General features: G+C 44.1%; 3 protein-coding genes across 4 annotated transcripts; 2 read left to right on the top strand and 1 right to left on the bottom strand.

Annotated features, from left to right (window-relative positions):
- The first annotated feature begins 2,851 nt into the window (after window positions 1-2,851).
- si:ch211-137i24.12 (Immunoglobulin superfamily member) lies at window positions 2,852-4,742 on the top strand. The gene is made up of 2 exons (XM_014196495.3): window positions 2,852-2,938; window positions 3,917-4,742. Exon 2 carries the CDS (start codon window positions 4,010-4,012, stop codon window positions 4,655-4,657), a length of 648 nt encoding a protein of 215 aa, XP_014051970.1. The 5' UTR covers window positions 2,852-2,938; window positions 3,917-4,009; the 3' UTR covers window positions 4,658-4,742.
- A 1,162-nt stretch (window positions 4,743-5,904) lies between these two features.
- On the bottom strand, window positions 5,905-13,466 carry LOC106603053 (V-type proton ATPase catalytic subunit A). The gene is made up of 15 exons (XM_014196191.3): window positions 13,316-13,466; window positions 12,675-12,756; window positions 11,629-11,757; window positions 11,246-11,460; window positions 10,988-11,125; window positions 10,735-10,886; window positions 10,426-10,588; window positions 10,166-10,274; window positions 8,436-8,558; window positions 8,212-8,326; window positions 7,943-8,006; window positions 7,649-7,852; window positions 7,430-7,524; window positions 7,151-7,322; window positions 5,905-6,993 (listed from the first exon to the last, which is right to left on the bottom strand). The coding sequence occupies exons 2-15, from the start codon at window positions 12,754-12,756 to the stop codon at window positions 6,901-6,903; spliced, it is 1,854 nt and encodes a 617-aa protein (XP_014051666.1). The 5' UTR covers window positions 13,316-13,466; the 3' UTR covers window positions 5,905-6,900.
- A 5,339-nt stretch (window positions 13,467-18,805) lies between these two features.
- On the top strand, window positions 18,806-25,791 carry wasf3a (WASP family member 3a). 2 transcript variants are annotated; one of them, XM_014196189.3, is made up of 9 exons: window positions 18,806-19,006; window positions 20,159-20,324; window positions 22,926-23,060; window positions 23,252-23,405; window positions 23,481-23,598; window positions 23,828-24,009; window positions 24,129-24,368; window positions 24,509-24,810; window positions 24,929-25,791. In XM_014196189.3, exons 2-9 carry the CDS (start codon window positions 20,192-20,194, stop codon window positions 25,090-25,092), a joined length of 1,428 nt encoding a protein of 475 aa, XP_014051664.2. In that variant the 5' UTR covers window positions 18,806-19,006; window positions 20,159-20,191; the 3' UTR covers window positions 25,093-25,791. The 2 variants fall into 2 exon arrangements, with proteins under 2 accessions (XP_014051664.2, XP_014051663.2); XM_014196188.3 differs by having other exon boundaries at window positions 18,807-19,006; window positions 20,162-20,324.
- Window positions 25,792-25,999: the final 208 nt, after the last annotated feature.

Raw genomic sequence — 25,999 nt, 5'->3', positions numbered from 1 at the left:
GAGTTAAGTTAAAGGGTTAAGGTTAGGGTTAGGGGAAGGGTTATCTTAAAGTGTTAAGGTTAGGGGAAGGGTTAAGGTTAGGGTTAGGGGAGGGGTTAGCTAACATGCTAAGTAGTTGCAAAGTTCTAATTAACTAAAATGATAAAGTTGTCTGTGATGAGATTCAAACTCAAAACCTTTGGGTTGCTAAATGTTTGGGTTATCCACCCCGATCAACCACCGTCTGTCTGATATAACCATACCAAATGTAACATATACTAATTTGAGTGTCCCGGATTTACATTTACTATGTTACGTCTAGTCTATGAGACCAGGCTGTTTATCAAAGTCTGTAGAAAGACCTGATATTAGACTATACTGAAATTGCCTTCATTGAGTATAGAACTCACTTAATTGAGCATAGACCTCACCCCTGACATTACGCTACAGTCACCCTGTGCTGCCATGTATTATAGGTCAACCACCCTTCTCTAGCCCTTGCTTTAATGTCCTTTAGTTACTCTGATTCCATTTTGGTTTTACTGCTGCCAAATTGTTGGCTTGGTAAACCGGTGTGCTGTTTTGTTTTGCTGCCACCTTTGCCTGATGCTGCTGTAGCTACATGAAGAGTGTGGGTATTGTTGACCATTTCCACGGATGATAATACTGAGGTGTTAGAAAGACCAACAACAGCCCTGATAGTCTACACTGTTGAGTGGGGGTTAGTGGGGGAGCCAGACAGATGATATGCAGTCATGCAAGAGGAGGGAGTGGGAAGATCTGTGGTACAGCCCCACCCTTCGGTGTCATATTTCCTTCAGCCAGCAATATGACCCCGTCCCCTCCACTCACAGAGAAGACTCTAGAAGAGTCAAGCGTGTGCCTGATGGGAAGCAGTAGTCCAACTCTATGTTTATCTATGGCTTGTACATGTTTGTATAGGTTGAGTAATAAAGCAGCGCTTTCTAATGTAAATGGTCTGATACAGAGATGGTGTGTGAGCTGAACGTTATACTCAAACTAAATAAAATGAGAGTTGACTTTTGACAAATAAAAATGTGCATATTCAGAGGTGACTAATTATAACTCAAACCTAAATGGGGTGTCTGAGTGAACCAAGCCCCAGGAGTGTGTATCGCAACAACGAGCTGCCAACAACCAAAACAGGCATTGTATACCGACAGACAATTGTGTGTGCAACTCAGAATGTACACAAACAATTACAAAACAATGATGTAATTTGTACCAGTTTACATGGATTTTGATTATAGGGTTATGCAAAAACATTGCAATCATTGACGTGAAATAAAATGTTGGAAGTGTGCTTAGATTTCACTATTATAGGCTGCTATAGATTTCATTTGTGAAAGAAATTCCCAATTATCACACAATATCCACACATACACACACACACACACACACACACACACACACACACACACACACACACACACACACACACACACACACACACACACACACACACACACACACACATACTGTACACATTACAGGTTCATTCGGATATTGGAAGACAGCTGAATCTTCTCTTTACAGTAATGTCCACTCTGGTGATGCTGTGTAGACGGACTGAATCAATACACAGGATGAAGCTCCCTCTGCCCCTATGGAGTACGCTCCCATTAGTCAAGCTGTAGTCCAGAACCAAGTAGCAGTTAAAAAGCCTGGACCATAAGCTCAATCAGATACAGACTCTCTAATCTATTTTGGTGGGGTTAATGCAGTCAGTCGCAGACAATAACAAGGGCAACGTCTGACTAGCGTTTACAACTGTTGTCAGCAAAAGTAGAATGAACTAGTGTCGGCCTATGTGTAGCATCATAAAAGAGTTAAGGAGGGTATTGTATGGCTTCTGCCTTTGTGTGATGACTTAAAGCTACCACTCGAGGGGCCCCAGATCCATGTGACATTTTTAATTTCATCGTAACATCGTCTTCTTCGTACAGACACGGGATAATACACGTTTTAAAAATCTGTATATGTGTGTACGTGTCAGTGGCGGTTCTAGACCATTTCAACTGGGGGGCCAAGCTGGGGCCAGTTGTACTGTTAGAGGGGCCAGTTACATTAGACGTTATTGTTGTCATATCGTTTTCTTCACTGCATTGCAGGCATTAGCAGGCAAAAGACCATGTTCCGCATTGCCACTGTCTAATAACGGATGTAAAAAAAGAACGATAGCAAAAACTAGTTATGTAAAAATGATTTCATACTCCACATTTAGGGGGGCCACAAAGGGGTCCAACATTTTTGTCACAGGGGCACAGCCCCCCCCCCGAACCACTAGTGGTACGTGTGTCTTTTGGTGGGGTTGGGTTAAACGCGGAAGACACATTTCGGTTGGACCTTGTGTGCAATTGACCAATAAAGTCATCTTCATCTTAATGCAGTTCTTCCATGAGTGGCGTTTCAGTAAAGCAGCTTGATGTTAACCTTTCCTTCGATATCCCATCAAAATGTGAAGATAAAAAAAAAAAGGTATTGCTTATGCAAATAATTTCGATATGCAGCACATACTGTGGATCTGTTGTAAGTCCTTGTGAACAGGTTTTATTTTGTATTTCGACACTGTTAGATTGGCTGCGGTGTCTCTAGGCTGTCTATTCTCCGATTATTTCTGTGTAAATCTTTAGTGTCCGTGTTGTTTTTACTAGCAGAGTTGCATGCCAAGTGAAAGTGAACTGTTGGAAGGGCAATATCTGTGTAGAGGGTGTGTGTGAATGAGGGTAAGTTAGTGGGTGAGGGTGTTAGGTTCTGTGTGCGTGTATTGGGTTGTCAGAGGGGGGAGAGGGGCACCAGAGGGCGGGGGGCTGATCTAGAGGTACTCCTCTTCAACATATCTGTCAGTGCTGCTGAGATCTGAGAGGATTACGGGCCTCTTGTCTTTCTCCCGACCCCCCGCTCATCCTCGCTCACCTACTGGTCGCCACACTTGCAGGTAAGAACTTCTGCTCCTCCCTCATCTCACTCACACACATCATCACACGTATGTCCACACACTCAGACATGACTATAAGACACATGCACAAACATGTACACATAAGTATACATACCAACGAGTGGAGGCTGGTGAGGGGAGGACGCCTCATGGTAATGGCTGGAACGGAGCAAATGGAATGGCATCAAACACATGGAAACCATACATACATACACATGCACACAGGTGGACATACTAGTACCAACACAAACCACAATCTCAACACATACTGTAGCAATGCAGGCCCACAGATGAGAGACGGAGACACTACCATAAAACCCACACCATTCACACATGCTTTTTGTCTTACTCTGATGGCATTGTTAATAATCAGTTATATCACTGAGGCTACTTTATTAAATGTTCACTCTATGTTCACTGTATAATATACTGTAGAATATACTGCCGGCCTAAGCAGCCTTAACAAACACTAGCAACCTTACATCAAATCAATAGAGTATGTTTGATGATTCAGGTGTTTTGTGTTTATCTAATGTGTTTGTCTAATGCCCCACAAACTTCTCTGAATTGATTTTGAATTTGCTTGGTTTCTGCCTGAATCACTCGTGTTGTGATGGAAAGTTTGTGCTGGGCCCTGTACCTCAGCACAGCAGCACAGTGATATTTTAATCCATGTGATTTTTGTATCTCTAATTTTAGAGGAGATTTAGTGTCACTACTCTACCCAGAATATTTTGAGCTACCAGACTGGAGCTGTGTGTGTGTGTGTGTGTGTGTGTGTGTGTGTGTGTGTGTGTGTGTGTGTGTGTGTGTGTGTGTGTGTGTGTGTGTGTGTGTGTGTGTGTGTGTGTGTGTGTGTGTGTGTGTGTGTGTGTGTGTGTGTGTGTGCTGTGTCTGTGTCTGTGTGTGTGTGCGTGCGTGCGTGCGTGCGTGCGTGCGCGTGTGTTTGTGTCTAAATTGTGCCTCTCTGTTTGACAGGGGGAATTCTCTCTCTGTTTAGTCTGCGATGGTGCTACTCTGCCAAACCCCACTCAAGATGCTGCCCATACCGAAGGACCTGTAACAGACACCATGGCAGTGTCGGCACTATCAGAGCCTGGCTCTGAGACAGAAAACACCTCACTGTCTACTGATGTCCCTACTGATGTCCCTGTGGAGGAAGAGGGGCTTGTGGTGGAGGAGGGAGTTGTGGAGGAAGGGGGCCTTGTGGTGCAACAGCAGCCCGATAAAGAGAAGGCAATGTCGGGAGACGATGTGGTCTTCTCCTGCTTGCTGTCTGGAAGTTACCCAGAGGGGATGGGAGTGCAGTGGGTGGTCCATGGGCACAAGGAGAGGCACACCATACTGGAGGGCAACCAGACTGGACAGGCACACCATACTGGAGGGCAACCAGACTGGACAGGCACACCATACTGGAGGGCAACCAGACTGGACAGGCACACCATACTGGAGGGCAACCAGACGTCTGACGATGCATTTGCAGGCTGGGCATTCCTCTCCGGGAAGCCCACTGCTGGGGACTCATCCATGATGCTGAGGAACGTATCGAGAGTGGACTGCAGCGTTTACCACTGTCTCCTCATTCCCCATAAATGGCACCACTGTGGATGGGAGTGGGACCAAGCTCAGCATCCACAAGGACCTGGGACAGTACTGAATGCTAGAGACTATTGCCAGATAGACTCCAGGACCATGGACAGGAACAGGCAACAGAAATGAAGAGAAAGTGATTGGGAATTATGTTTGATTCATTGGTTTAATTTGTTCTGTGCACTTCTCTTCACATGTGGAGACAAAGATAATATCGCGCCTCATCAGCTCATTGTTATGGATGTCTCCAAATAAATGTCACTAGAAAACAGTTTAAGCATATGCAAATGCAGCTACTTTGCTGTTATTCTGGCTTTTTGACGTGACTAAGTTAGCCATAGTTGGCTAGCTAGCAAGTAAGGGATAAGAACGTTGCCAGCAAGTATGGCAATGAAACATTTAGAACGAACGACTGGGTCGCGTCTATAGATACAGAACAAAAAGACTGAACGACTGGGTCAAGTCTCTGGCAACCAAACCGATAGAACCCTAGATTTGTGTTGGGACTATATATTGTGGAAGGATGAAATAGTATGAATAAATTCATCTAAATAATGCTTTTATTTAAAATATGTCAATCATTATTTGAACATGTTGGGTGGATGGTCTCCATGTATGAGCATCAACCACAATATAACTAATATACCCCATTGTCTTGAGTTTGGTGAAACAGTTCCCCTTTATTTCCTGGTTTGTTCAAGTATCAAAATAATTCACCTTCTCAGTGGTACAAGACAGATTTACTAACTTGCTACGGTTTCTGCCTGACTGCTTCTGGGCATATTTCTTCCAATCAAAAGTCAAGCTCATCCTTCTGAGTGACGAACTCCATATCAGGACAATTATTTATGTTGTCCTGTGTGTTCCTTTTCAAAACAACATTTTAAACCGTGGGAAACTGATGCCTAAAGGGATTACATTGCAAGTTTGTTTAGGATTTATATAAACTGATTTTGAAACAATTTCAAAAATACTTATTCTTGTTTTCCAACTATTTTAAATTATTTACGTATTTTGGCTTCGCCGTAAAGAAACAATGCATTCTTTCAACATAGAATTATTTATGTATTTTTTTGGGGAAACAGCTGCTATGATGACTGACTGGCCTCTAGTGGTTCAAATGGCTGCACTAGAAACAATATGAATAAGGAGCTTCTATGCCCATAACTCTTTTCCATTTTTGGGTTCATGCAAGATGAAATGTTTATGAAAGAATAAAAACATAAATAAAAGTATATGAGAAAGACAAATATGGTTTGGGAAATGATTGTCCTTGGTGACATCAAGGTTGCTAGCTGTAATTATATCTTAGAAGCATGTCACCAATACATTTAAGTCAATTTTATTCTCCATCCAGAAATAAAACACCAGGCAAATTGTTCCCCATTCATTTATTTTCCTTAGACTCCATACAATACATGTGACATAAATATACCTTTGTGGAGACAACCGATTTTAACATACGCATCGTCTCCGTCGCACACATCCACACAACACAAAAACGTCAACAACATCAATATACCCACAGAGAGATGGAAGAGCAAAAATCACATCTGTGAGGCGGGGAGAGGAAGAGGGCCTCAACCTCCTGAAATAAACAAGGTGACTGTCCCTTTAACCATGTGTACGTTCCCATTTTTGTTAATCTATTGTTGGTGGTCACACCTGGGAGATGAAAGTGAGACTCCACTTGAGAGGCCCTGTGTTGCAGCTAGTAGTTAAGTGCAAGTGTAGCACCTGATCGGGGCCCAATGATTATTGGCCTGCAATAACGGCTGTAGTCGTGTGCTCATCATGGATGACAAGGGCGCTGAAGGGAGAGGAGCAGCACATCCATGCGATGTGGTCAGGGATGATGATATTGTAATGTTAATAGACTAATGGTGAGATATGGTATCAATGAATTCAAGTTACATTTTTTTTTTTTAAATGTTTTTAAATTAACCTTTATTTAACTAGGCAAGTCAGTTAAGAGCAAATTCTTATTTACAATGACGGCCTACCCCGGACGACGCTGGGCCAATTGTGCGCCGCCCTATGGGACTCCCAATCACGGCCGGATATGATTCAGCCTGGATTCGAAACAGGGACTGCAGTGTACGCCTCTTGCACTGAGATGCAGTGCCTTAGACCGTAGTACCACTCGGGAGAAAATATTCCAGTAGCCTCGTACAAGACAATATGGTGAAATAAAAAGAGCAAGGGTTGTAAACGAGGGGCTTGAACATAGTGTTGGAATGTAGAGGAATGAACACTTAGGAATGACTGAGGTGTGACGGTCACTGCAGCAAGGTTTCACAAAACAGGGGCCACTGAGATACTGCACGGCACAGCACAGGGACTGGGGGGGGGCTCAGAGGGGAGGTGAGAGGTCAGTCCTCCAGGGTACGGAAGGCGTTCTGCATGTCCTCCAGTAGCTGGGCGTAGTCTGCTTTGATTTTGACCTCGCCCTCCTTCACTGGGTCCTGAAACAACAGAGATACAGAGTCACTGGGTTTAGGAGACACAGAGAAGTGCAATGACACTCAAAGACAAAGTCCAACATTGGATGTACAAAGAAGACCAGAGGTGGTAGAGGGATTGGGGAAGTTGGTTAAAGCAAGGGGCTGAACAAGCATGTACCTTGAACTTCATGGAGCTGAGCCTGTAGAGGATCTCTCCCATGTGCTCCCGGATCATGGACCAGGTGATCTTGTTGTCACTCTGAGCCGTGGTCTCCACTGCATGTCGCGCCAAATCGTAGAAGGCAATCGTATTGGAGAGGATGCCCACCGTTTTGTAGAAAGGGCAGAACCTTTAGGAAGGGGGCGAAAAAGTCAATCAATGAATCAATACACGCATAATAACTGACGATTAAGTCAATTTAGTATGTCTATGACACACAGACGTGCGTGTATTTACCTGTCGTATGGAGTATAGCCATTCTGCTGCAGGAAGTCATCCTTGAGTAGTTTAGCAACCTCCAATGTGATCTTGTCGGTCTCAGCGAGAGATGCCTGTTGAGATGGCAGGAGGCACAGAAATGAGTGCATAGTGTGTGCATACACAGGCTCACCATCAACCTAGGCCGTATATAGAAAATCGACCCATAACCTTTACTCACATTGGCCCCTGCCTCACCTTTCCCACAAGCTGCACAATCTCAGCCAGATCCTCCTCCTCCTGCAGGATCTCCTTGGCCTTGGTGCGAAGCGGCACAAACTCAGGGAAGTGCTTGTCGTAGTACTCGTCCAGCGCCCGCGTGTACTTGCTGTAGCTGATCAGCCAGTTCACTGAGGGGAAATGCTTTCTCTGCGCCAGCTTCTTATCCAGACCCCAGAACACCTGTCATACAGAGATAAAAACAGGAATGAGGAGTAGGAAGGGTACAAGTTTAAATTGTCCGAATTTTAATATATACAATTGAGGCATTACCTGTACAATACCCAGCGTAGCTGAAGTAACAGGATCCGAGAAGTCACCACCAGGGGGAGACACACTAGGGGAAAATAACAAGGCCAAGTTATTCAGACACTACAGTCTGCCATCACTGTATCATACTGTACATTCCAATGAGGATTACACTACATGGTCCAGGTATCAGGTGTTGCAGGACTGGTACAGGTCAGAACTCGTCTGACTCTTAGAGTCAGGAGAGAGGGTGATAGAGGTTCCCCCAGCTGGTAGAATGATGTAGTACTCACGCTCCAACAATGCTGACGCTGCCCTCTCTCTCTGGGTTGCCCAGGCACTTCACCCTGCCAGCACGCTCATAGAAGGAGGCCAGTCTGGCTCCCAGGTAGGCAGGGTACCCACTGTCTATGGACAAACAGCACACAGAGCTCTGACTGGCTCAAAATGGCAGGCATGTTGCTGTGATAGGTTTAGAGACAACCATCCTCCATTGCTATTGGCTCAGTGTACTCACCAGCAGGCATCTCAGCTAATCGTCCTGAGATCTCCCTGAGAGCCTCTGCCCATCGGGAGGTGGAGTCGGCCATCATACTGACGTTGTAGCCCATGTCTCTGAAGTACTCGGACAGAGTGATTCCTGCAGTGGCACACACAAGTACGAATCAAAAGCACAGAATCAGAGATAATACAAGGTTATGAGTGAGTGGTGACTCATCCCCCAACCGTCTAGAACAAAGGATTCACAACTACCATCAAAAATGATTTACAACTGTAAACTCCAGCTATACTGAACAAAAATATAAATGCAACAAGTGTTGGTCCCATGTTTCATGAGCGGAAATAAAATCACAAAAAGCTAATTTCGTGCAAATGTTTTACATCCCTGTTAGTGAGCATTTCTCCTTTGCCAATATAATCCATTCACCCGACAGGTGTGGCATATCAAGAAGCTGACTAAACAGCATGATCATTACACAAGTGCACCTCGTGCTGGGGACAATAAAAGGCCACTAAAATGTGCAGTTTCGTTACCAAACACAATGCCACAGATGTCTCAAGTTGAGGGAGCGTGCAATTGGCATGCTGACTGCAGGAAAGTCCACCAGAGGTGTTGCCAGAGAATTGAATGTTAATTTTTCAACCATAAGCCGCCTCCAACGTCGTTTTAGAGAATTTGGCAGTACGTCCAACCGGCCTCATAACTGCAGACCACATATAACCACGCCAGCCCCGTGACCTCCGAATCAGGCTTTTCCCCCTGCGGGATGGTCTTAGACCAGCCACCCGGACAGCTGATGTAACTGTGGGTTTGCACAACCGAAGAATTTCTGCATAAACTGTCAGAAACGGTCTCAGGGAAGCTCATCTGCATGCTCGTCGTCCTCATCAGGGTCTTGACCTGACTTCAGTGCGCAAATGCTCATCTTCGATGGCCAGTGGCACGCTGGAGGAGTGTGCTCTTCACGGATAAATCCCGGTTTCAACTGTACCAGGAAGATTACGGACAGCGTGTATGGCGTTGTGTGGGCGAGCGGTTTGCTGATGTCAACGTTGTGAACAGAGTGCCCTGTGGTGGCGGTGGGGTTATGGTATGGGCAGGCATAAGCTACAGACAACACAATTGCACTTTATCGATGGCAATTTTATAACACAGATACCGTGACGTGATCCTGAGGCCCATTGTCGTGCCATTCATCCACCGCCATCACCTCATGTTTCACCTCAGCCCCATGTCGCAAAGATCTGTACACAATTCCTGGAAGCTGAAAATGTCCTGCTTCTTCCATGGCCTGCATACTCACCAGACATGTCACCCATTGAGGATGTTTGGGATACTCTGGATCGACGTGTAAGACAGCGTGTTCTAGTTCATGCCAATATCCAGAAACTTCGCACAGCCATTGAAGAGGAGTGGGACAACATTCCTCAGGCCACAATCAACAGCTTGATCAACTCTATGTGAAGGAGATGTCGCGCTGCATGAAGCAAATGGTGGTCACACCAGATACTGACTGGTTTTCTGATCCACGTCCCTACACCCACGTCCCTACACACATATATATATATATGACCAAAAGATGCATATCTGTATTCCCAGTCATGTGAAATCCATAGATTAGGTCCTAATGAATTTATTTCAATTGACTGATTTCCTTACATGAACTGTAACTCAGTAAAATCTTTGAAATTCTTGCATGTTGCGTGTATATTTTCATTCAGTGTTGTAATGTGATTGCCTGGTACCTGTGTAAATGGAGGCCTCTCTAGCAGCGACAGGCATGTTGGAAGTGTTGGCCACTAGCGCTGTTCTCTTCATGATACTTTCCACCTTTCCATCCACTTCCATTGTAAGCTATGGAGCAGGGAGGAACACCACTAATCAGACTGAGGACACATCAAAAACTGGTGATCGGCTATACCAGACACCCTAGTAGTGAAATTCCCTGTAATCTCATGAACCACGTTGTCAATTATTACAATTTGACACGCGTACGGCCACTAACCTCAGGGAAATCTCTCAGCACTTCAGACATCTCATTTCCACGCTCTCCGCAGCCCACATAGATGATGACATCACTGTTGGAATACTTGGACAGGGACTGTGAGATCACAGTCTTGCCACAACCAAAGGCCCCTGGGATAGCCGTGGTGCCTCCCTGGACACACCTGTGAGAACAAGCACAGAGCCAGAAGCAGATGGCTTGTTAGAGGGTTCACTCCAAGGAAGTGTCAGGAGGAAAGGATTGTGAGTAGAAAAAAAGGAAAAGTGAGTAGAAAAAAAGGAAAATAAAGTAGAGATAGGTATAACTCACGGGAAGAGGGCATCCAACACTCTCTGGCCAGTAAGCAGGGGGTGATTGGCAGGCAGCTTCTCTGTGACCGGGCGAATCTGTCGCACTGGCCAGACCTGGATCATGGTAAACTTCTCCTTCAAACCCTCAAACTCCAGTTCCAGCACCACATCCTGCCGATACACAAACACGATTGACCAAAACAGAGACAAGAGAATGGAATTATGCCATTCACATCCATTTAGCATTATTCCGTAGGCGGAGGGTGACTCACATTGACATCATAGTTTCCAGGTGGGGCCACGTAGGTGACAGTGCCTCTGCTCCGGGGTGGGAGCATCAACTTGTGCTTGATCAGGGAGTTCTCAAACACTGTGCCATAGATATCCCCACCTGTTATGTGACTGCCGGTCTGAGGTAGAGATGGACAGGGGGAGGAAGAGGACATAATATGTAGATTTAGGAGATGGATCATAATTCAGTGAGGACACACCTTACACACACTCACAATGAAAATACATTGTTTTCTTACTCGAAGACTCTGGCCAGGTGTAAACTCCCACTTGAGGTCACGGTTGAGGGCCCCAATGTTGACTCCTCTAGGGATATAAATGCTTTGAGTGAGGTCATTGATGTCTTTGAGGGGACGCTGGATACCATCAAAGATGGACCCCATGATTCCCGGCCCCAACTCTACAGACAGGGGCTTTCCTGTCCGCAGGACAGGGTCTCCGACAGACACACCAGCTGCGGCGTACATTCAGGAAACCTAACCATATAGCCTATATGCCTGATAAGAGGAAAGGCTAGAACACATCAGAATAGAAGTACACAGGAGTAAGTGAGCCATCAACATTAAGTGAAGGTGGGTATAACTATGTTTAGCAGTAGAGCAGGTATGACTGAAAAGGATACAGGTCTCCTCGTAGACCTGAATGGTGGCCATGTCTCCCTCCAGCCTGATGATCTCTCCCACCAGCTCACTGTGGCCCACACGCACAAGCTCGTACATGGCCGCTCCTGCCATGGCGGTGGCTGTCACCACTGTTGGTTAAACAGGTTAGACAAAGAACAGATGACAGAAAACATGTTATTTGCAAGTAGCACTGAGTTTGGCTACATGATCAAGTCTAAATAGATCATATTTTTTGCCATATTGGAACAGTGCAGGCCTAATTGACTGGGGGGAAGGGGGGGGGGGGGGGTCGTGTGCTGAAAACTTTGTTAGCCCACTGAAGTAAAGTTTAGGTTAGGCATTTGCCTGAGATCCTTGATTGGAAATTCAGACACTGACCTGGACCTAGCCTCTACTAATCCGAGAGTGGAAGACTCCTTTCTCATCTCTAACATGTAGGCTCACTTTTGTGAACAGTCCCATCACAAGTCAGACTGTTGAATAAACTTAATTTGAATGTACTTTACCTGTTGTCAGCTGATTTTGTCCTTATGTAGGAGATAATCTGATACAAAATATCCAGACTGGTGTTATTAACCCGGCTTTAAATACACTGGTGTTTATGTCGGTTTGTATTTTCAATGCCGACGCAATTCACACGCGACTTGTACAATATGTAAACAATGGCCGAGTTTAGCCGAAGCACAGACCAAACGTTGTCCCACGCAATCAGCCGGCAAATTACGAGGGAACGCGTTTCGGTAGACAACGGTCAGTTACTGTTTACATATTGTGCATCGCGTGAAATGCGTCGGGAGATGGAAAATACAAGCAACAGAACATTCCGGCGCCGCAAAATGTCAGGGTAACCACGGGAAAGTGTTGTTTAACCATCTCCACTTCCTACCACAAAAAGGACCAACAGCATGGACAACCGGTAAAGTAAGCTTAAAAATCATTGTATTCAACATTCTGGCTTGTAGAGACTATCACGTCTTTTTTACGGGCAATTCTTTCAGACTGATATCCATGGAGTAACCATAGTAAAAGTCTTGTTTCAACAAACCTGGACCAGAAACTCCATGTACATATCCAAACTCGCTTTCCCTCTCCTCATCACGGATTTTAGGAAGCTTGAAAGTGTCCATCTGCAAAGTGTAAAGAGGAAAATCAGAGAGATCAATCATGTGACACTTCACTATAATGATGGGGCATGACACTTAGCTATAGTTACTTAACTGTTTCAATCAATCAAATTACTTAATGGATTTAAAATAATTCATCATGAACACACATTTCATTCATTGGTAGAGACATGTACGTAGGTAAACTAGCTTGCTCAGGTCCTAATACCTGACCGAGAGCTTTTCTACCATCTGCTTCGCAAAAGCAGGAAACAAACCAGCTAGGATTCAGGAAGCTAGTTAACTAGCCTCTACATACCATATTACAAAGTCAATAAAGTACGAAAGACAGTTTGTTGTTTATCACAAACAAGCAACCCATATAACGTTAGTTACTAGCTAGCTAACCTAGTCGTAGAGTCAGTCAGATGACACTGACAGAACAGAACGGTAACAGCTAACGTTATCTAGCTAGCAAAGGTTAGCTAATCTGCGTGGTCTATCATCATTTACTAGCCAGTTGCAATGAATTGACATTCATGTTAGCAAACTAAATTCGAATAATACGATTCGGTTTGATTACCTTCTCTTACTATGCAATATTCCAGGGCCCTTAAGAAAATGTATTTCCGAAGGGGATGAGCCGTGATCAGCTGACCAACACAAGACTATATTGGGAAACAATTACCATTTTGGCTCAAAGCCCTGTTTTGCATTAGGAAAGACGGTCTATGGGAGTCAAAATGGCGTAACAGCGCCACAGTTTCATTCCTTTAGCTCGAACGCGGCTGTGGCTGTGTTCTAATATCCTTGAGGTTATTTCCTCAATGACATAGTTTACAAGGATACAGTCAGAGTCAAACTATTTATTTGCATAGCAGCTTAGTCAAATTATATACTCTATTTTTATACCCGGTAAATGAACTGAGAACACATTCTCATTTACAGCAACAACCTGGGGAATAGTTACAGGGTAGTGGAGGGGGATGAATGAGCCAATTATAAATTATTAGATAGCCATGATGGTATGAAGGCCAGGACACCGGGGTTAACACCCCTACTCTTACGATAAATGCTCCTAATCACTGCCCTGGGGAGTGTTGCCAACTCTTCAGTAAGGAAAGTAGCTATTGGCTGTCCTAAAAGTCGCTTAATGACGCCATCACCTAATTTGCATAATTGGCCAAGTGCATGTAATTGTGATGGACGCTGTAGGAGAGATGAATAATGTCATGGGAGAGACAAAAAGTGAGTAAAAAACACCCTAAATATGTTTAGAACTACAAATGAACTTTCTTCTGTCTATTCTTGTTTTTTTTATGTTTCAATTCCAACTCTCCTCCTTTATCTGGAATTGGGACCGGCTAAAGTGACCCAAAAGAGACACTCTGGTGGGGTTACTTCGTTTTTTTAGTTCGTTTTTTTTAACGTTTTTTTTTTTTTCATTTACATGGCTTACATTCAGGGCAGGATCAGCCAGCGGCGGCTTCCCGCATGCAGGATTAATTTGCAGTCTGGACATGGAGGGGTGAACATCTCCTGCGCTGACTGCAGCTGGGAGGGACTGCTGCGTGAGGACTGTGAGTGCTTTGGGACAGGTAGGGCCCATGGCAGCACCCGCTGCTCATTGAGAAGAGTAAGAACGATAAGTGCTTTCCGTCAGTCTCCAATAACATAAGAAAAAGTCGCTAGATTTGTTGCGAGTCGCTTTTTTGAAAATGTGTCCTAGAGGGGTCTGAATACTTGCTAAATATAGCACAAAGTCGCTAAGTTGGCAACACTGGCCCTGGGATATTTAATTTTTTTTAGACCAGAGGAAAGGGTGCCTCCTACTGGCCCTCGAACACCACTTCCAGCAACACCTGGTTTCCCATCCAGGGACCAACCAGGACCAACCCTGGGGGATATGCTGTTGGCATAGCCTTATTGATATACAATCACTAAGCCTATTTTTACTGTGATAGGCCAACATTGGAAAAATACACTTTGGAGACCTATTAGCCTAATGAAGTGCCCAGCAAAAATGGTAAGATTCAATGGGCCTAGCTATGATAGATATGCATTTTGCTGATCAAATAGCCTATAGTCGTGTGTGCTCTGTAGTATGCTAGCATCTATAAGGATTTCCATTAGTGGTCTAAAATTACTGTGTCCCATGACACAAATTATGGAGAGAACAGATCCAACAGAGCAGAACGCACTCATGTTATGATGCATCACACGGCGTGAATCCAAAGGTAAGTCTGAGTTCATTTTACATACCTTCCCTGTATGATTATTTTTATTAGCCTATTCTGGACATGTCTACTTGCCCTTTTGAATTGGGAGCAAGCACTGCGCTCATACATTTTGATCATTTTAAATAGCCTTGTCACAGGTCCTGTGACAGTGATCCTATCCTATCGCAGAAAAGGTGATCGATTGAGCCTTATAGTCATTTATTTTCTTTTAGAATGTATTTTGTAATAACAACAAATACGGACACAGGATTCATATCTCCAGTTGGAATGAGGACCGTGCGTTTTGCTGTTGGGACTTTCATCAGTCTGATTCTCCAAGTGGGCATGACGCACCAGAGGACGAATGGTGAATATTGCCATGGTTGGAAGGACGCGCAATCTACCTGGCGAGAGGGTTTCTACTGTCCCGAGCGCAACGATCAAAAAGAAGCGGTGATCTGCTGCGGAGCTTGTGGGCTGCGCTACTGTTGCGCACTCATGGGAGCAAGACTGGATCAGGGAAAATGCAACAACCACGAGCAAGTTGAACAGCATGGCACTTCTGATGACAAGACAGTTGCCAAAAGCACAGGTAAGTTGTAGCCTAGGCTACTGAAATAGAACCAAATACTTCGATGTTGATCCTTGCATGGTTATTTTTCACAAAGGCCTAATATATATATAGGCTTTTTAGGCATGTCCTCCTCGCTGGTCACACACGGGTTGAATCAACGTTGTGTCCTCGAACCAACGCGGAATAGACGTTGAATTGACGTCTGTGCCCAGTGGGTATTCCTTGATAACACACACCGTGAGATTCCTTGTAGCCTAAATTGTATTGGTGAATGAGAAAGCCTAATGCAGCGTGTGCTTGAACCCATCCAACCCACTAAATTGCCTTGAAGTGTGGCCTCGTGTCCAAGCATTTATTCAACTTCAACGTGCAGTTAGCCTACCCCTGCACATCCCGAGAATCATGTTAAGATTTGATCTGCTGCCAAGGAGCTTTTCAATGAACTGTTTGTTTTTAGTGTTGCATGTTTTTCACAGTTTACTGACTTACCCTATTAGAATGTTCTACTCTTGAGCAAATTTGAATATGGACACATCCCTGGCCTTGCGAGAACTGAAGAGCAGGGGAGTCACATGAATGTGCATAGTCTATACAACTCCAAAATATGTACACAGGAAGATAATCCTTAAAATGTCTTTCCTTTTCACTCTATCTTCCCTTCCACTTCTCTCCTGCCCCCTGCCCTCTTAATGTTTGTGTTTTCTTTTCACTCTGTAGTACCTGTCTATGTTCCCTTTGTGATTGTGGGCTCTTTGTTTCTGGCCTTTATCTTTCTGGGCTCCATGGTGGCCATGGGTGTCTGTCTGAGTCGTAAACAGGAGATCTCCCAAAGCCCAGAAGGTGCTGCTGGGCCCCAGGGTGGGAGTGGAGAGCAGCAGCAGGAGGCTGTACCCATGACTGTGAGTACAGGGAAGTCCTGTGGTTCCTCTTCATCTCTCTACCCTCCCAATGCCAGCCAAGCCTGTCCAACTGGACCCTCATGTGTCCACCAAACCTTACAGAGACAGGAAACTCCCACCAGCCTACAACCCTCCATGGCTCAACCTTCTACCATGCACCCCTCCATGGTGTTTTCTACCCTGGTTCACCCCTCCATGCTTCACCATTCCATAATGCATCCTTATATGGCTCAAATGCCTACTCTGTATACCTCACAAGAGGAAAGCCGTCTTCTATCATCTCCCTGCCCCCCATCTGGCTATACCAGTACTAAACCCAGACACACTGAAGTGATCATATAATTTGTGGCTTTGACTTTTACAGACTCCAGTGCAGACAGTATTTGGGTATTCAAATATGAAAATATTAATAAGCCTAGAAAATGGAAAGTAAATCTGAGTCAGCCAGATTAATACAAATATTGAGGAAAATAATTGCAATTGGTCAATGACCAATAATTCAAGCTTTCACTTTTTATTTTGACTTAAAATGTATGATATTTATTTGTAAACATGCTGTATATGTGCTAATTAAAAAAAACAGCACAATAAATTGCTGACCTATTTCGGATGTTTTGTCCATAATAGAGTTATATTACTGTTAAGTATTTCTGATGCAGCTGGTAAACTCTGTACATAACCCCATCACATGATATCATGACTCCCTCATTTACCACTCTTTATCTGAAACATTCTTCACTGTGATCTCTATACATGAATAGAATTCACTCTGGGGGTTGAATGTCCATGGTGCTGAATGTTTGCGTGTCTAGCTAGACGTCTTTTACCAACTGCGGCTTTTACAATTGAAGTTAAAACATTATTTATGCAGGGTTTTTTTACCTCCCATTTTTAGACTTAATTCCATACTTCCATGTGTCCATCTGAAGCATGCATCTTCAGCATTAGCCTAGCCTATCTTATTAGGGAGACCGTTATAGGCCTAATCAATCAGAATCACATTTATTATCCTACAATAGGAAAATCTTTGCACAGCTCACAAATGACAAACACAGAACATAGAAAACGCAGTTGGAAACAAGCTACAAGTCACATACAACTAGTAGCCCCATCCCCCACATGCCCATATGAAACTACATGGAATTGGTAATGAATCAGGGAACCCTAGGATAATTGTGGAGGTAATGTGGTGGTATAGCAGACCTAGCTATAATCATCCCAGGGGAAAAACAAAGAGATAAATGCGATAGTGTCTGGGGGCTCAGTGTCATGGATAATAGAGGTATTAGTGGCTGGGGGTGTAAATGGGTGCAGTGATAGTGATGTGTGAAAACATTGAGGTCAACAGTGGCATTGTCATTGAGGGTAAATACTGTATTAGGGTTAATAAGGTTGAGCTGGCCAAAGATTAGGGCTCTGTTTGAATCACAGAAGCCCCAATATGTTACTCTGCCTTCAAAAAGCGAACCCATTATGCCATTGAGTTCATATTGAGGCCCCTCCCTGCCATCAGAACATGCATTAGCGCACCGATGATGTCTTTCGTACAGTGATCTACAGACCTCCATTAAAGCCACAGCAGCAAGAATCACTGTGCCTTTAAGCCCCCAGACCTTCATCCCACTTCCATGGTTCATGTGCCATCTGTCAGGATGGGCTAATCTGAAAGGGTGGTGCTTATGCCCAAACAAACCACAAGGTGGTACCTGGCTGGAACCCACTCATGTGGTTCTCCTGAGAGACAGTATCCAGCTGGACTGAAGAGGAGAGAAACCAAATGGAGAAAGGCATCCGTAGGTAATTACTCACCTGTGTGCAATATGGAATTGCACTGGTTATATCAATTTGGTAGAAGAATAAGAGTTTAAGAGTAGTTTCCATAACTAGAACGCTGATCATGCGGTCTGAAACATTGCAAAATCAATCTTATAACAATGTGTTATTCAACTGTAAAATTCCATAATCAATAATTATTACAACTAAATCACAAAGCTCACTAATCGTGACAATTTGAGATGAACTATTTGGAGAGCTGCCAGACCAAAAAAAACCTTGAATGTACCAAAAAACGAATTCATAGGCCTACGAGTGAGACAATAGGTCGTCTGACAATGGGGTGTGACCGTCGTGGGGCTTCGATTCCCGCCGTGGGCCGGGGGGGTCATGAGCGGTCACCCCCTGGCTGCATCCATTCTCTTCTGAAACTATTAATTGACGGGCCCGAAAGTGGTAATATATTCAGACACATTCTTCAGCGTTTATAATAAGAATAACTGGGCTAAACCAAAGACGCATACGCCTAATAATGCAATTGATTTAATAATGTAGGCTTGTGTTTTCGTCATCATCCCGATAACTCACTCGTCGTGCTGTCAAACTGCCAATGGTTGTCATGATGGATGTTTTTGGCGAACCTGATTGGACTACACAAATAAATCTACTAATTAAATCTCCGAGCCTGGATGCTGATTTGTGCAGGAGATTGCTCCTCACAGAAAGAATCCGGCTCTGGTGAGATGAGGGGACAGGATGGGACCTCGACCGGTGGACCGCTGCTGAATACTCCTAAAAGGACACTTTTGGTGAGCGTTCCGTCTTTATCATGTTGTTAATCATATCCCCATGTCTTCCCTCCCTTGTTATGTCTTTTTAAGTCTATTATATATACTACAATTAGGATGATGCTATTTAAAAACCCTCAGTCACGGGTCACAGACCACCGCTCTTTGATAATAAACCGGTCCACCTGGAGTTGCAGGCACTTCATTATTACTATGTATCAAGATATGGCATCGCTCTAAAGTGGTTTGAGACGAAGTAGGCCTATCAATAATGCTCTCACTGTTCGCACAGTTGAGACTTATTGTCTCTCCTAATCACCACAGAGCTTTTGGTTGGGACAACCTTGCTATGCTTGCTTGCAATTGCGTGCGAAATCTATCGCTCAAGTCTGTTAGATGCATTGCCTTTTAAGGTTTGTTAATAAATGTGTGATCAAGCTTGCCATGATAATCGATGTCATTCTGTTTGTTCTATTGTTTAGGGATTTTAACATAGCTAAACTTCCTCCCAGTCTTGTATGGCATGTGTCACCATTCATAATATTTGCAGAAAGGCACCTAACTTTCAAATTTAGCATAGTCCTTATGTCAAATAAGACTTAACTCATATATCCTTCCCGTAGATAAGCCAAATCATAATTTATAATAGCATAATTATTAAACAGTTGCATGAGTATGCTTGACTGAATGCTAAAACCTGTGTCTCCCTGAGGTAACATCTGGGGTTTAGCTCAGTTGAACAACACAATCTTGAAATGCCCAGAAATGGGGTTTGATTCCTGGTTGTTTACCATAAGCATAGTTTGAGCCTATAGTCACTTAGTGGGACTCTCTTGTGATGGAATGCTATCTGTAACTCTTTTCATGCCGTTATAGGTCTGGAAACAAGTCTTGATTGAAGGGGTGTTGAGTAACACAATGAACTGCCTCTAATGAATTTCCCATGAATGAAATGAAAGGCCAGTGGGGTGAAGTAAAGAGTAGTTTGTGGCCTGATGAAACCTGTACGTGTCCTGATGGCGTTATGTAAGACGAGTGGGATTTGGTTAGTAATGTAATCCGGAGAGGTTTGGGTCGATTGTCTCTGCCTCGTGATTTAATCTGGTCTGAATTGATTGTTTGTGTCTGGCTGTGCGGAACGTGGCTGTCATTGTCAGCGGCTGTGTGTCCCAGCAGGTGGTGTGTGGCGCGGTGTGAGGGGAGGTCATGCCCCTGGTCAAGAGGAACATAGAGCCCCGACACCTCTGTCGAGGGGGGCTGCCCGAGGGGATTGGCAGTGAGCTGGAGTGTGTCACCAACAACAGCCTCTCTGCCATCATACGCCAGCTCAGCAGTCTAAGTAAGACATACCTTCCACACAGTCACAACCCCTCGTCATATGCATTAAGCAGTCACGTATCACTTAACCAGCCTTATGCCAGCATACTCGAGAATAGGGACCAATACAGCCTCGTCCATCAGTGTTACACTGGAAAAGTGATCAGCTTAGGCAGATACATTAAGTCAGTACATTTAAGTGTTTTTATTGATTCAATTCTATTTGGTAAAATACATTTGATATTGACAGATGTGTGTGTGTGTGCATGCATGCGTGTTTGAGTGTGGGGAGGGAGAGAGAGAATTAGAGTAGGAGAATTTACCAGACATCTGTCCTATATATACCCACATTACAGTGTGTGTGTCTGCATGCTGTTTGTGTGTGTTTGTTTGTGTGGGGTAGGGCTTTATGAAGTCACTGGAGATTAGAGCTTAATGTAGAGCTTAGTGTCACAGAAACAGATAAAGGAGAGAGTGAGGGAGGGTGGGACGGAGGTAGAGAAAGAGAGTATGGAGACAGATTTCACAATCACATGCTCTTCACTCAGTGTTGTTTGACGTGCAAATCTCAATCATTTGGTTGGTTTCCAGGCCCATCAGACACGTGCAAATCTCCATCACTAAATTACTCCTGTCTGTTCAACTTGACCTCAACAAATCTCTTTGCTCTTTTCTGTGTACTATGACATGTACTTCTCCAATGACTTTGTCTGAGCAGTTGGACACAGGTGAATGTCTGTATTAAAGGACATGTTCAAATGTTTTTACCAAATCTCAAAAAAAATTTAAATGTAAATTGCATCTTATCAAAGTGTTCAGACACTTTTTTTGTGATTTCCCTTGGTTTTGAGAAACCACCCTCAGTGGTGGAAAAAGTACCCAATTGTCATACTTGAGTAAAAGTAAAGATACCTTTAACAGAACATGTTAAAAGTCACCCAGTAAAATACTAAAAGTATTATGTTATTAAATATACTGCCGTATCAAAAGTATAAGTCGTTTCAAATATAGCAAACCAGACAGCACAATTGTCTTGTTTTGTATTTATTTATGGATAGCCATGGGCACACTCCAACACTCAGACCTCATTTACAAATGAAACATTTGTGTTTAGTGAGTCCACCAGATCAGAAGCAGTAGGGGGGATGACCAGGGACGTTCTATTGATAAGTGTGTGAATTTGACAGTTTCCCTGTCCTGCTAAGCATTCAAAATGTAACGAGTAGGGTGTCAGGGAAAATGTATGGAGTAAAAAGTACATTATTTCTATAGGAATGTAGTGAAGTAAAAGTTGTAAAAAATATAAATACTGAAGTACAGATACAACTAAAGTAATACTTACACCACTGCCCAATCTAAAAACCCGGAGGTTGGGCCCCCCATATAGCATATGAACACGTCATAAGACATGATTTAAAAAAAAAGAAAAAGATTATTACTACTACAGGAAATTAGCTTTAAAACTGCACTATTTTGATTGCAAACTTTGTAAAATAGCACGAGATTAGCTATAAAACAGCAATTTTTGCCACATGACCAAATGTTAATAAATAATCCTACAAAAAATATATACCGTAAATTCCGGACTATAAGACGCAACTTTTTTCCCATGCTTTGAACCCCGCGGCTTAAACAATGACGCAGCTAATATATGCATTTTTCCGGCTTTCAATTTTTTTTTCTCCAAAAAAACACATTCTGTGACGTGCTCAGTTTTTTGCCGGCATGAAGCTTTCATTAGACCAATGAAATTGCCAAACGGGTTAAGGGCAAACAACTTTTTTGTTTACTGTTTAGATTAAATCGAGCGCTCTCAAACTTCCCATCATTCTGATTATGGTAGTCATTTTGTCACCCTCATCATGGCAAAGACACGGAGAAATGCATATGATGCAGCTTTCAAGTTGAAGGCGATTGACCTGGCTGTTGGAAAAGGAAATAGAGCTGCTGCACAGGAGCTTGGTCTTAATGAGTCGATGATAAGATGTTGGAAACAGCAGCGTGAGGAATTGACTCAGTGCAAAAAGACAACTAAAGCTTACTGCTAATTTTAAATGTTTTGTTACAAGCCGTGTTTCGTTAAAGCCTGTGTAAAGTTAATTTGTTTCAATGTACCGGTAGGCACCTGCGGCTTATAGACATGTGCGGCTTATTTATGTTCAAAATAAAATAAAATAAAAATTCAGTGGGTGCAGCTTATATTCAGGTGCTCTTAATAGTCTGGAAATTACGGTAAATAGACCTTGCGGGCCCCGCGAAACTGCGGTACGCATGGTTGCACATGGAAAAGTATCACTGGAGTCCAACAAAATGCAATCCAATGTTGCGGATATAGTTCCAAATTACACATTTTCATGTGTACAACATCTAAAGACTTGCATCACTATACTGAGAGCTATTCAATTTGTAAAAGGACGTAATTTGAGTGTTTTTGGAGCCTTTGTTAATGTTTATCCGTAGCCCACATACTGCAGAAATAGCAATGAGGAAGTCTACTGCTGGTGGGGCAAGTTTCTCAAAACCAAGTGAAATTGTAAAAATAGTGTATGAATAGTGTCAAATAGAGATTTGGTTTTAAAAAAAGTGAATTTGTCCTTGGCTCCTCTCTTTCTTCATAACTCAGGTAAACATGCAGAGGATGTCTTCGGAGAGCTTTTTAGTGAGGCTAACACATTTTATGTGCGTGCCAACGGTCTCCAAGAGCGCATCGACCGCTTGGCTGTCAAGGTCACCCAGCTGGATTCCGCTGTGGAGGAGGGTCAGTTGGGGTCAGGGAATAAGAAGGGATAACAAAATTCTCTCTAATGTTGAAAGGCAACTAAGTCATTAGTTCTGCTGCTCGTCTTTGGTTCTGCATGACCCATAATCTACTTATTATTTTCTATCTCAGCATCTTCTTATTCCTGTTCATCTTCCTATCAATCTCACATTCACTGTAATGCTTTCCAGTCTCTCTGCAGGACATCAACATGCGCAAGGCGTTTAAAAGCTCTACAGTCCAGGACCAGCAGGTGGTGTCCAAGAGCAGCACATCCAACCCTGTGGAGGACATGTACAACACCAGTGACAAGCCTCCTTCTCTCAGCATCCTCTCTGCTTACAGGTACAGATACAACCACCAGACGAGCATTAATCTCCAGTTGTGACCAATGGCTAACTAGTCTCTCTTTTGACACAGAGATGACCACACCGATGGGATGAAGTTCTACACGGACCCTTCCTACTTCTTTGACCTGTGGAAGGAGAAGATGCTGCAGGACACAGAGGACAAGAGGAAGGAGAGAAGAAGACAACGCGTGAGAGCCTTTTAATGTTTTGCTTCTTAATAACAACTCATTTCTTTGGAGCAACTTGTGTATACAATATCCTGTATTGTATACCACACCTACAGTATCAGCAAAATGACCTCTCTTCCTCTCTCTCGCCCCCCCTCTCTGTTTCCTCCTCCTTTTCCTCTCTCTCCTCTCTCTCCTCTCTCTCTTTCCTCTCTCTCTTGTTTCCTCTCTCTCGTTTCCTCTCTCTCAGGAGCAGAAGCGATGTGTTGACGGCACACTTCAGCGCGAGGTGAAGAAGGTTCGTAAAGCCAGAAACCGCCGTCAGGAGTGGAACATGATGGCATTTGACAAAGAGCTCCGCCCAGACCACCGCCACCCTCACTCTCTCCACCGTGGGGCGTCGTCTGAGGGCTCCCTCTCCCCAGAGAGCAGGTCAGTGACCAGGACCATTGTCGTCTGAATCAGCTTCCTTCAACATTTGTTTTGCAGATGGCATATTAACTTGTCGTGTTAGTGTAAAGAGTTAATCACAATGACTTTTTGTTGTTTAGATATGGTCATGACCTGCCAGACTACCCAACTGCTCCAGGCCTTCCACATTCTGCATCCAACCATGCCCTGGCTCACCCCTACCCGCCTGCAGACATTCATGAGTCTGTAGAGCATGAGTACTACAGCATCGGAGTCAGTTACAGAGAAGGGACTCTCAACCGCACACACCACTCCCCACCTCGGCATCGCTCCGCTGAGAGAATAAATGGCACTATGACGCTTCCACCTGCGGACTACAGGTACTGTTATTGTAATAACTCTCAGTACAAGAAATCTGGAATGTAGATTAGTAACTCTCTGATTTTGTAAATACCAATGTGTTAGCTCAAATTCTGCATTCAGAAACTGAAAACCTTCTCTCTGACTTTCTCTCTCTCAGTATAATGGAGTACTATGCCAGTTCCGGACCACCACCCCCTCCTCCAGCCCCTCTTATCCCATCCGCACAGACAGCCTTTGGCTCTCCCTTGGTATCCCCCACTCCCCTTACTGGACCTAGGCCAGGGGCCACAGGCTATGGTCCCCCACCCCTACCTCCCCCAGGACCTCGTATGATTCCACCTCCCCCAGGTCCCCCTCCACCACCAGTACCCCCTGCCCCTCCCCAACTGGCAGGACTCGGTGACGGGAAGAGACAGGACACCCAGCCTCGAAGTGACCTTCTGTCAGCTATTCGCATGGGTGAGTTTTGCTGCACTCAGACATTTACTCTTCTTCTGGAGATGGCAGAGTTGTTTTATACAGTACAACAGAGTTTAGACTGTGTGTGAATGTGTCTGTGTGGGTTTGTGTTCCTCAGGTATCCAGCTGAAGAAGGTGCAGGAGCAGCAGGAGCAGCAGGCCAAGTGGGAGCCTGTGGGGAACGACGTGGCCACCATCCTGTCCCGTCGCATCGCAGTGGAGTACAGCGACTCGGAGGACGACTCCGAACTGGAAGAGAACGACTGGTCCGACGGACCCTGACCCCCGTCCTTTACAGTGACCTCACACCATGGACACATCGCTCCTCCAGCCCAACTATCCCACATTGGTGATGATGCAGTACAGATGGATTATGGGAGTCATATTTTCAGTATGCATTAAGCGGGTATAGGCTGAGAACCCACTTGCATTTTAGTATAAGTCCTGTAGGTGAGTGGACTGGACTTAAAATTAAGGCATATTAGTGTCCTGATGAACTGCGATTCAGCTGAAATCACTCAAAGGTACACGGACCAAATAACCAAGTAGTGAATTTCCCTTTTCCCTACAGAGCTGTCTAATCTCTCTTTATCAGACACCAACGTCGCCATTTCATCTGACATTGATCACCAACACTGTCTTCTCAGTGTCACTAACCTCATTTAGGATTTGATCTGCATTTAGAATCCATTAGAAAGGCTTGAGAGAGAACCTCTGTAGCATAGACTGGCTCTGAACAGACATAGCGGGTACGTTCCAGCCCGACTGTGTTTTAAGATGGAGTGGAGTGCAACCAGTGACAATGATAATGACTTGCTTGTCAATGTAAACATGTCACTTCACATGGATTCTAGAAATACATTTGATATGATATGCAGATCAGCAAGCTGACCACTGAGTGGCACTGTGCTCACGTTTAATGCTCACTATTTGAATGATTTCTTTTTGAGATTCGACAATAAAAAATGTTTTTTAAATGAATTCTAGATTTCTAGCTATCAGCAAACGTTTGCATCATGCTGAAATGTTGAATGAAGAATGACAGGGTGACAATGTGAGTAGATGACCTTAAATAGACCTCAAACTGATGAGATCTCTAATATACTGTATGGACAGGCTCCTATTTGACTAGATGTACTGCTGTGACACCTGTGCATGAATTCCATACGTACAAATGGAATAGTGGGGC

The sequence above is a fragment of the Salmo salar genome, chromosome 04 (assembly GCF_965601325.2).
Source record: "Salmo salar chromosome 04, fSalSal1, whole genome shotgun sequence".
NCBI lineage: Eukaryota > Metazoa > Chordata > Actinopteri > Salmoniformes > Salmonidae > Salmo > Salmo salar.
Note: the sequence above shows the minus strand (reverse complement) of the source record. Positions and strands in the feature narration are given on the sequence as shown.